The 12,483-nt window shown below is 39.0% G+C and overlaps 1 protein-coding gene across 1 annotated transcript in view; it reads right to left on the bottom strand.

The window, feature by feature from the left end:
- The window catches only part of LOC120523821 (mitochondrial intermediate peptidase-like), a 178,980-nt gene extending 176,599 nt beyond the window's left edge, over positions 1-2,381 (bottom strand). The window contains exon 1 of the mRNA XM_039745453.1: positions 1,962-2,381. Coding sequence (XP_039601387.1) covers positions 1,962-2,108 — 147 coding nt within the window. The 5' untranslated portion in view covers positions 2,109-2,381. The remainder of the gene's footprint in view (positions 1-1,961) is intronic.
- Between the last annotated feature and the right edge of the window lie 10,102 nt (positions 2,382-12,483).

Consider the following 12,483-nt stretch of genomic DNA (forward strand, 5'->3'; position numbering starts at 1 on the left):
TTCACGTTGATTATCTTAGACATTAAACCTAATTTGAAACATCATGGGAATATTTTTTTTTGAAAAAGGGTTACTATTATCACTTCATCAATCAATTATTTAAACACACTTATTCTCTGGCAGAGTCACTGCACCCTGTCCCAACAGAAATGAGTGCATGTAAGGGACTAGTCCATTTGAAAGCAAGCTCAGATTCATACTTTTTAAGACAGGCAAACAAAATTCAAAATACAAATTACTGAACTGCAAAGACTAAAAATATAATCATATTCAGTTCCGGTTATAACGGAAAACATTTATTTTAATAAATGAAAAAAAACAAGTGAACTCCTAAAATAAATAATACTTTCTGTTCATTAATTATTTTTCCAAATCCATGTCCTGAGTAGAGTTGCAGGGAAAATGGAGCTAATCCCAGCAAGGATAGTGTGCAAGGTAGGAACAATAACTAGACAGGGTGCCAGTCCATCGCAATCCTACACGCATTATGACCAATTTATACTATAACAATATAATATAAAGTAATAATTTGTATTTATGCTTTAAAATAAGTTACATGCTATTTACATGTATATAATATAGAAAAATCCTTTCAATATCAGTGTAACACTTAATAAACTTCTAAATCCACCCATTTTCCAACAAATTCATTCTCACTTCACGGTCATTGGGGCTGTATCCTATCTTAGCAGTATGTGACGTGACCCTGAGGAGAACTCAAATCCATTGAAAAGTACATTCACTGCAAACCTACGCAGGATCAGTAAGAGTTACCAGTTAACCTGTCAGACATCTTGGCAATGGATGAGAAAACCCACAGAGATACATGAAGAATGTGCAAACTCCACATTGATACTGTCCAGGCCCAGCATTTGAATCCATGACTCTGGAGCTGTGAGGCAGCAGCACTAACCACAGTACTGCCCCAAATACGAAAATGAGAAAATAAAACCGAAGACCTCAGTTTCAAAACAAATAACATTTCTTTAACACTGAAAAGTATTAACATCTCTTCTAGGAGAATTTATGATCCTGCACTTGGGGGTTACTCTTTGTATCCCTGACCAGAACCAGTAACGCTTATAAATAAATGGATGGTTAGATTACTGCAACATTGTGTTCAATTTACACAATTCTTAAAATTAAGATTGTGCAAAAATCCAACTTATATAGGAACTATAACTAAGACGTTGAACTGTAAACCACAATATTTCTGATTCAACCCCACTCACCATGTGACGATGAGCTAGGGCAGCATTTGGGAAAACTGAAAGAACCATCTTTAATGTGATGCTTGTCTACTATATGGCACACCCACTCTATCTATTCACTCACTGTATAAAATCATGTAATGTAATTTCAGGCCCAACAAGGGATGTAGCCCATCTCAACATTACTGAGCCCAAACCTTTACAGAAATCTGACAAATCACACTCGTATACCTCCTCTCATCCACACTAATCCAATTACAATTGACCAAATGAATCTGGGATGTGGGAGGAACCCAAAGGAAACCACGTACACATGTAATTTGTGTGTTCACCTCAAATCAGACCATGACCTGGAATCAAAACAAGACTTCAAGAGATGAAAAGGCAGCGGTCCTAAGTACTGCCAACTACTTAAAGATAAACATTATTCTCATGATCGTTAATTAACCTAAGATGTGTATCTTTGTGATGTGGAAGGAAAAGTGGAAAAATCCGCTACAGAGTATACCTACTCCACTTAAAGAATGACCTGTGTCAAATTCACGACGCAGGATCCGTTAGCTACCCATTAAACTACTCATTTAAACTTAGTATACTTTGTAACAAACTGCCATGCGAACCAATCTTCACATGAACATTTATTTTGCACAAAGCCAGTCTTTTAATGAAGGCAAACTGTAACAGAAAAGAACGGTCATTTAAACAGAGCGCTTTATTTATTTTATTCGGGCATTGCCATTTTACACTTACAATGTTTTTCCTCTGCAGATCCACTTTTCTGTGTTGCCGGACATTGAACGCAGTCCCGACGGGCGACCATGAGGTTGTTACATTTCTGCAAAGACTTTTAACGCGGAAACGTCTCACATTCGTCCACAGACGGTGAGTAATAATCATTTTTATTTCTGGCTCTTGAGAGAAAATATGAAAAGGCGAAAAACCAGACGACTACGAAAGAACACCCGCTGGCACCTTTTAAGCCGAATAGTTTCTAAACTGCATTTGTATAATTTCAGTAGGTTTACTGAAAACAAAAACCTTAATGACATAAATTAAATCTGGAGTTTACTTTAGCATTTTTAAAAACAATTGTGCACGTGTTATTCTAAACATGCAAAGTTCAAGTCGCACCTCACAATACAGGAGGCAGACATGTTGAATAACTAAAAAAGTATCCGACAATTACGATTCGGCAAAATTACACAAAATGATCAAATTTAGAATTTCAATGATTTCCGCAAAATTTTAGATGTGCTTGTTTTTTACTGTACGCAGTCCATTTTAATGAGTATTTAATACTAGCACTCTTCCTCTAATATGAATCTGCTGATAATGACTCTGCTCGAGATCTACCTCTTCGTCACCGCATTTCCTCAAATATAAGCGCACGTCAATTTTCATGCGCGGTAACGCGAGGCAACCTTGACACTCACAGCCAGTGTGGCAGTATGCCATCATCAAAACCAATTACTGTATTTTATTTGAAACTTGTGAGCATTTAAGAGGTGATATTATTTGCATTTTGTTGTCTAAACAATTCTGCCAGTTTAAGGTTTTCTTTACTGTCAAAACCAGCCGTGTACTTTACTGGTGTGGATGTCCCCTCATTTGCTCAAACGTTTTAAATTGGAGTAAGCTGCCCTAATTCGGGGTGTTCATAAGAAATGCATGTCATAATGTAGAAGTACATAATAAACAAAAACAGGTGTGTCCAATATTTGAAATATTAAAATATGTGCTTGTTCAGATTACCATAGTCTACGTTTGCCCAGAAATGTCCTCTTTTTTAGGTGCCTATCCAGGTAAATTTTACAAAACTCTCATTTTTTCAATGTTTTTCAACACTGCTGCCCATCGTTCCCAATCAGATTTAGTTTTTTTAAGTTCACATCCTATTTTAAAGTATTGATTACTGACCTATTCTTAACAAACACCAGATGAACTCACAACAGCAAAACTCCAATGGGGCCAGCACCACTCCAAACAGTGGTTTGGCGAAAAACTGCAAGGGGGATTCAAAGGTAATATGGTAACCCTGTTCAATTTAAATGTTTAAAGCCTAAATCTTATATATTGTAATTGAAATTTGTCATTTTTTACCCTCTGATGCAGGTCCACAAAGGGTTAGAGGTTAGGTTAGGAGCATGCGCTTTGATACAGCACATTGCCGCACCTACCACATGACAAACCAATTCAGGATCCAGATTAAGACCTGAGTTCAGCCATGCAACGGGTGATACCTCAGCACCACACTAGTTCAGATGGAGTGGAACAGTGTGAGGTTTTTTTTAAGGTGGCTGGAGTGCCAATTCTGCCACCAACCCTCAAGTTTTCCCCTGCAGGTTGGAGGGCCTACATGCAGGGATGGATGCAAATTAACATCATACCCAGGACAGATCAATTGCAGGTTAAGGGCCTTGCTCAAGGGCCCAACAGAGCAGAGTCCCTTTTGGCATTTACAGGATTCTAACCTTGCAACCTTCTGATTGCCAGTGCAGAAGGGTTAGATCCCTAGTAAAGCATCAAAAATAACATCATGTTCATAATTTCTGACCTTGAAATAGTCTTGAAGTATACCTCACATACTAATGTTTCAGGTGTGGCTGTTAGAGGACTAGGACCACCAGCAAAGAATCAAATATGAATAATATTGTCATATCTGGGATCAACCTATATTACTGATCGCCATTTTTTTTAAGTTTAGTGAAAGCGAGTAACTTTGGTCCCTCATATCCCATTATAGGGGGTGAACCCATAGGATCGGTTTATGGCATAATTTCAAGTCATTCTGATTGCTTTGGTTGATGGCATCTATTGGCTTACTCTTTATCATAAGCGTATCATTTCCTGCCCAAAATATGGCCTAAAAAACGATGTGTTAATGCGTTAAAAAAATGTTTATTTGTCTTGCATAACTAAACATCAGGACACCAGACAAAAATATTAAGTAATTTCAAAGTGTTCATGATTAATTCTTGTGAACACAATAATATCTTTTATTTCTTTATAAAAAATGTACTTAAAGTGATCATTTATAATGAGCACAAATGTTACTCAGTTAGATGTTGCCTGCCTTGTTAATTGTGAGCTTTTTGTTCAGAATACAAAAATAACACGACATAAACTTTAAATTCTAATAAGGCATGTTACTTTTAATACACTCTGGCTCAATATTTTAGTTGCCAATTCTGTTTAGACCCTAACTTGGTTGGGTGGACTGTAGACTTTGTAACTAACAGATCACAAAGAGTGTGAATTACTGGCTGTTTTTCTAATAACCTAAATACATGTATCGGGAATTTGCAAAGGTCTTGTCTGTCACCTCTTTTGCTTATCTTATACACAAATGTCTGTTGGAGTTCACACGAGGACAGACATATTCTGTAATCTGCAGGCATCTCTGTCATTGTGAATCTTCTACAAGATAAGAACACATATTAACCTGTTAAGTTTGTTCACATTTATTGGCCAAGTATGCTTGCATACCTGCGGTGGGCAGGCACCCTGCCAAGGGTTTGTTTCCTGCCTTGTGCCCTGTGTTGGGTGGGATTGGCTCCAGCAAACCCCCGTGACCCTGTAGTTAGGATATAGCGGGTTGGATAATGGATGGATGGATGCTTGCATACTAGGAATTTTTTTTATTTTTTTTGATGACTCTCCAAGTATAGTTTGTAGTGTTACATGACAGACAATCACACAATTGTTAAATACATACTTAAGATAAATACGTTACAAAGAATATAAACATATGCATACAAAGTGTAAGGCATTGCAAGAAATCCATAAATAAATCCTGAATTAAGCATTAGCTATATGTAAAAATATTCCAAGATATCAGCCACTCCCTAATATTCTATCCATAAAAATCAAACAAGAGTATAGTCAAGGCTGTAACTTTATTTGAAATCCAATTAAGTAAGTAAGCATAACTCTTAGTGTGCAGGTACTACATGACACACAGCAGATGCTGCCAGACTGTATACTTTTCCAGCACTGGTCACAAAATTCCAAAGGGAATACAGACATAAGCCTTCTTCTAGCCCATAAAAGTTACATAGGCAAGACTTGAAAAATCACACAGCGCCTCAAATATCCATTCAATAATAAATAACTGGTCTGCTGTTTCACAGCCAAAATGGAATCAACTTTGCTCCCTTTAGATACAAGATCTGACTATTTGCAGTATCCATTGCAGTCCCACAAATTAAGCTTTTCCTGTGCCTTTATGGATTGTGATCTTTCAGTAATTGTAATAACACTATATTTTCCTCCTTTTTTAAAAATGGGCACATGACCTCAGTCTGCTAGTTTTAAGTCACTTTTACCATATTTCTCCCAACAGTAAAGATATTTATTAATATTGGAACAATACCTAGCGCTTGCAGTGTATTTTGGCAATCTCATTAATCCCTGTGGTTGTGGCTATTTCATTACTGCACTGACCTCAGCCAAATAAATAGAACAATTGCAACAGATGCTTGCTGCAATATCTGCTGAGCAGAGGAGATGTCCACTGAGTTTACATATTACTCAACATATTTCTTCCACCTCTTCACAATATTCCTCCTCAAGGTCAACATCTCTATAAGCTCCTGAGGCATGGTATTTGTTTGGCATCAGTGTGGGGCTACAATATATACCACATTTACAGTGATAAGAAGGAGAAGGTTGTGAATTTGTAAAAAGGCCTATGAAAGATGACATCTGAAGTGAATGTTGGTGTCTGGTATTTTTGCACTGCTTCCAGGATTAAATTGCCTTTACACTTATTTTCTTAAGATTGCAGTTGCCATACATTTAGACTCTTTACTGATTCTAGTTGATGATTTTACACACAGTTCTACTTGGTGTACCACCTTATCCACGGAATGATTATGCCCTATTTTTAAGTGTTGATTATTATTGTCCGTATTATTTCTTTAGTTAGGCAACACTACTCACACAGCATGTTCCTAATAGAATCTAAGGACACGAAACTCCTGTCTGCACCTCACATAGAGTGTGGAAAGCAATCATCTTAGCCAAATGACTTATGTGATTTCTGACTATTGGGTAAGGTATCTCATGCAGTGGGACTTCTCTATATGTGTCTGGGAAACATAACATGTATTAGTCGTTTGTTTGGAATACTGTCCTACAGGAAACAACCTCTGAAAAGGATGTAGGGGCTTATCCTGTTACATCATTTTCATTTTCCAGCAATAGCACAGAAGCAAATAAAAAGGTAAATAAAATTTAGTTTTTTGTGAAATTTAGAAAATATAAATCAAGGCTCATTATATGTAGATGCAGTAAAGCATTAGTAACACCAAATATGGATTCCTTTACTTGTGCTAAGATTGCACAAGAAAGATGAACAAAAAAAATTTGGGGGAAATTTAACAAACACATATAATTGAAGTTGTTGTCTATTAAACACATTATCTTTTTATTGTCACTGAAACCAAATTGTTAATCAAGGTCAAGAGTCAAAATGAAACAAGAAATCAAAATCAGAATGTTTTTTCTAATAAGAATATAGTTTGAGCTTGTGGGTCTTCACAATGAAATTTGGACATTTGCTTAATGTTATGATCACATTAATATGATGTATGGTTGTGAGATATCCCCAAATGGGAGAAGCAATTAAAGTCAAAGTGCAGATTGGAGTGAAGAACCTGGGAGGCAAGAGAAGACAAGCAGCCTAATCAGAAACACAAAGTAAAGTCATACAGAAAAAAACAGGAAACATGTTCCTAGCACTAGTCTTCTCAAAAGTGCCTTGTAGCTTCCTCTAAAAATTCCAAAAGGCAGAACATAACAAAGATGATGTCAGGGTGATGCAAAGTATCAGAAGACCAAAAAGGAGTAAAAGGTAGAGCATCAAAGCAAAGCAAAAAAAACAGACATTATGGCCAGGAAGAAATAAGCAAGGGATGCTAACAGTGACTATAATCTTAGCCTTAACTAACACTGGCATAAAGTTTAGTTTTTTGTTTTTTTTTTGGTAGGAATCCAATACACAGATAAAAGTCTTTGCTGTTGTTTATTCATGTAGTCAACCTGGCTGTTACCTAAACAAAGAAGCGTTTTGTACTGAGAGCCTTCTCTCATTTAATAGTCTTCTTATGATTTTGTGTTCTTGTTGTGTCCTAGATGGATTGGCAAAATGTCTCCAGTACTGTCAGGGATGCCAGGGGCCATGACCCGGCCGGGACAACATGAGGGACCGGATGTGGGTCTGCACCCACCCTGGACCACGTGGGGGTCACCTTCCTGGTTGCTCTGGGGGCCACGGGTACAGGGCATGGAAGCTCCACCCTGTAGGGGCCCGTGGTCACCACCAGGAGGCGCCCCAATGCCTTGGGGACCTGTTACCCCAGCACTTCCGCCACACCAGGAAGTGCTGGGGAAGAATTAGGATGGGCCGGAGCTGCCGGGAGGACAGCGGCACTTCTGCCACGCTGGGGCGTGGCTAGAGGTGGAATGCCGGGAACACCTGGGGCTCATCCGGGTCCTGTATAAAAGGGGCCATCTCCCTTCATTCGAGGCTAGAGTCAGGTGGAAGAAGGACAAGGCAGAAGAGAGTGGAGGCGGCCCGAAGAAAGGCATTTGAGTGGCCAGGACTGTGTTGGGGTTTGTGCACTTATGGACTGTGGGTCTTAGTGACCATATTATTTGTAAATATATCTGTAAATAAACGTGTGGTGGTGATTTACAACATGTCCGCCTGTCTGTGTCCGGGCCGGGTTCACAGTACCTTCAACCGTAGGGTAAGAGATTTTGAAAATGCAGGAATGGATAACAGTTGTGCATGATATATTAGTTTACTAAAATTTTAAATAAGGCCTATCACCTATAGTATAGTAGAAACATTTTTTGATAAATATAATTAAGGTTTTCTTTGTGTCCTTGTTTATGTCATGTAGCAGCTTATTTAGGCTTATTTGTGACCATTTAGGTCAATGTATTACTTTCCAATCATGTCCTTTGTGTCCTTCATGCCCTTCATTCTCTGTCATTCTGCACGTAAGTGTTAAAGTCTCCCAATAAGAGTACAGAGTCATTGGCTGGTACCCTTTTGAGCATCAATCCAATGATTCTAAAAATGGATGAATATTCTGAGCATTTGTAAGGAACATACACACTAACAGCTGTTCCCACTGTAACATTAAGTCATATTGAGATGACCCTGATGTCCAGTGATATAAACTGTACAACACCTAGCTGGCCGCTTATGAGTGACCCTTTGCTTGTCTAGGGCCTCTCCGGTAGTGAAACTTCAGAGTAAGAAGAAGATCTTGTTAAACTGAGAAGTCTGGCTCTAGGGCTGTACTAAATGAGGAAGTGAGCCGTGCTATATTTATTAGACCTTTTATCAATATTCTAGCACCTTCCACAGGAGAGAAGTTACTGTTCATTCCACTCAGTGGCATGGGAAGATGTTTTGATCTTACTTTGATTATAAGTATGTGTTATTATTATAAAAAGTGGGTATATGTTGCAAAAATACACATAGAAATAATTTATATTAACCATTGTAGGAGGAGGAGAACAGGCATCCCAGCTGGGAAGGAGGTTGATTTATTACCCAGACAGGAAGGAGGCCAGTGCAGAACAACAAGCGAATTGACCGGCTGGAAGGAGAAATAACTTTATACCTGCCGGTATGATATAATAAATGGACCAGCGGAAGCCAAAAGTCGTAAGCTGTTCCATTCCCCATATGCCTAGTGGCATAGGTCTTCGTATTGCATCCACAGGAGTGCTTGGGAGATGGAGTTTGGAATTATAGCCCTTTCGGGGTCTCTACATACCAATAGAGGATGCTGTCAGGTGAGGACCTCTCTACTTTCTTTATTTCCCGGAAGTGCTTCATGGAAGACATGGTGTGGCACTGAAAGCATTCCTGGATCCGGCTTAAAAGGAGCCCGCTCCCTCACATTGGATCGAGAGGCAGTGAGCAACACTCAACAGAGGATGGAAGGAGAAAGAATTGTGTATTTATTGTGTAACTGTGAGTGACTTTTGGAAAAGTGGTTTTGAAGAAATACTTTGTTTAAATATTGTTTATTTTATAACAGTAACATGTTTGGATATACAGTAACAGTGTCTTGGAGTTGGGGCTCAGTGGCACCCCCTTGTGGTCACACCATGTACAATAATTTGAACACAAGAATTATGTGTACATAAATAGTTCATGTTTTATACAAGCTCTTCAAAGAAGGAATTTACGAAAAAGTGCAAGAAAGTCATGCTAAAGTAATTTTCAAACATCAAAGTCTTTCTTTGTCGGGAGTAGACACCCAAACAAACAAGCAATGAATGCCTTGTAAAGGTACGGTATGTGTTGGCTAAAATATTTAGTATTATCAAAAATTATGGGTTTTAAACATTTCCTGCATGAAAAACAGTGCGCAGTCCCTAAAATTATTATCATAAATTGCTATGCATGGCATGAAATTTAATGGTGTGCTGATAAATGGTGGGTGCAGCAATGCGTTGTAATCTGCGCATGCTCCCACTCCTGTCTGATAATTGGTCCATGAATAGTTTTGACAGGTAGTACTGACATTTATGTGTTATATCATTGTTATCTTTTGTGATAAAATGTGAATTGTGTACAAGGTAAGTTCCAACATTGAGCCCAGTACAAATGGGATATATTCAGGCTCCAGTATTCTAGTAGTCATGATTTTAGATATATGAGTGGATAAAATTATATTTGAATATTCTGTAATACTTTTCTGGCCATGAACAACTGTGTTCTTCCACATTCAGTATGTAATTTAAGCATTTCTACTTTCATTTGTGATGTCAATACACAGTTATGATTGGCTGTGTGTGTATATATATATATATATATATATATATATATATATATATCTGCGGTGGGTTGGCACCCTGCCCAGGATTGGTTCCTGCCTTGTGCCCTGTGTTGGCTGGGATTGGCTCTGGATGGATCTATACTAATAAAAGGCAAAGCCCTCACTGACTGACTCACTGACTCACTCACTCATCACTAATTCTCCAACTTCCCATGTAGGTAGAAAGCTGAAATTTGGCAGGCTTATTCCTTACAGCTTACTTACAAAAGTTAAGCAGGTTTCATTTGAAATTCTGCGTAACGGTCATAACGTGACAACGTCCGCCATGTTGAACTTTCTTATCTATGGCCCCATCTTCATGAAATTTGGTAGGCGGCTTCCCTGCGCTAACCAAAACCGATGTACTTACTTATTTCTATGGTATGACGCCACTGTCGGCCGCCATATTGAACTTTCCAATGTCACCAATTTTCAAACTTCCCTTGTAGGTAGAAGGCTGACCCCATCTTCACGAAATTTGGTAGGTGGCTTCCCTGCGCTAACCAAAACCAATGTACGTACTAATTTCGGTGGTATGACGCTATTTTCGGCCGCCATATTGAATTTTCCAAACGTCACTAATTCTCCAACTTCCCGTGTAGGTAGAAGGCTGAAATTTGGCAGGCTCATTCCTTACAGCTTACTTACAACAATTAAGCAGGTTTCATTTTGAAATTCTACGCGTAACGGTCCTAACGGTCAACAACGTCCGCCATGTTGAACTTTCTTATTTACGCCCCATCTTCACGAAATTTGGTAGGTGGCTTCCTGAGCTAACGAAACCAATGTACGTACATTTTATTTCGGGTGGTATGACGCCACTGTCAGCCATATTGAATTTTCAACATCACTAATACTCCAACTTCCCGTATAGGTAGAAGGCTGAAATTTGGCAGGCTCATTCCTTACAGCTTACTTACAAAAGTTAAGCAGGTTTTATTTTGAATTCTACGGGTAATGATCATAACAGTCAACAACGTCCGCCATGTTGAACTTTCTTATTTACGGCCCCATCTTCACGAAATTTGGTTGGTGGCTTCCCTGAGCTAACCAAAACCAATGTACGTACTTATTTCGGTGGTATGACGCCACTGTCAGCCGCCATATTGAATTTTCCAACATCACTAATTCTCCAACTTCCCGTATAGGTAGAAGGCTGAAATTTGGCAGGCTCATTCCTTACAGCTTACTTACAAAAGTTAAGCAGGTTTTATTTTGAATTCTACGGGTAATGATCATAACAGTCAACAACGTCCGCCATGTTGAACTTTCTTATTTACGGCCCCATCTTCACGAAATTTGGTAGGTGGCTTCCCTGAGCTAACCAAAACCAATGTCGTACTTATTTCGTGGTATGACGCCACTGTCAGCCGCCATATTGAATTTTCCAACATCACTAATTCTCCAACTTCCCGTATAGGTAGAAGGCTGAAATTTGGCAGGCTCATTCCTTACAGCTTACTTACAAAAAGTTAAGCAGGTTTTATTTTGAAATTCTACGGGTAATGATCATAACAGTCAACAACGTCCGCCATGTTGAACTTTCTTATTTATGGCCCCATCTTCTCGAAATTTGGTAGGCGGCTTCCCTGCGCTAACCCGAAACCAATGTACGTACTTATTTCGGTGTCACTGTCGGCCGCCATATTGAACTTTTCAACAGTCTTTGTTACTTATGGGCCCATCTTCAAGAGATTTGGTACACGGGTTCCCAACGCTAACTGAATCCTACTTATGTACATATATACGTCCATAGCCTGCAGCTCGGTCACCGTGTGAGGCAGCGTTGGGTCCTCCATCCCATTTAATCCACGGCTTCTCCGCTGTTTTATTGTTCATTTATTACGATGTAGGTATTTTAGACTTACTTTACATTGTTCAGGTACCCATTTCCTTTATCATTCCAACCGTACCCCCATTAACATGTCTATCGAGGTGATCACCATCGATCAAAGAACTGGCACTTACCGAGTGTTTTCCATGCCCGGAGATACCACCTACCTTTTCCATTCTCTTTGTTACATATTACACGGCCATATCAGGCTCACTCTTGATATCCGGAGGAACAATGTGTCTTATGTATTGAATGACTGGGACAGGTTCAAGGTGTGGACTGATGACGGTACAGGAGATAATTATACTACACAGGAGCACTAGAAGAGTGAAATGCTTAAGCCCTTCACCTATGGTTCTGAATGTGAGTTGATGGCTGCCGCTGAATTGTTCAGTTGTCGCTTTCAAGTGTACCGAAATGGCCAAATATTTTACACCTTTCGACAACCGCCAATGCCTCTTAAACATCTTAGATTGACAGGTGACGATTTGCGTAGTGGACACTTTGATGTTTATGAATGTTTAAACTCTCAAAAGCTGGATGTGAAGTTATCGATGAAACCAGTTGTATGCTTACAACGCTTGACAGATGC

Source organism: Polypterus senegalus, chromosome 2 (assembly GCF_016835505.1).
Source record: "Polypterus senegalus isolate Bchr_013 chromosome 2, ASM1683550v1, whole genome shotgun sequence".
Taxonomy (NCBI): Eukaryota; Metazoa; Chordata; class Cladistia; order Polypteriformes; family Polypteridae; genus Polypterus; species Polypterus senegalus.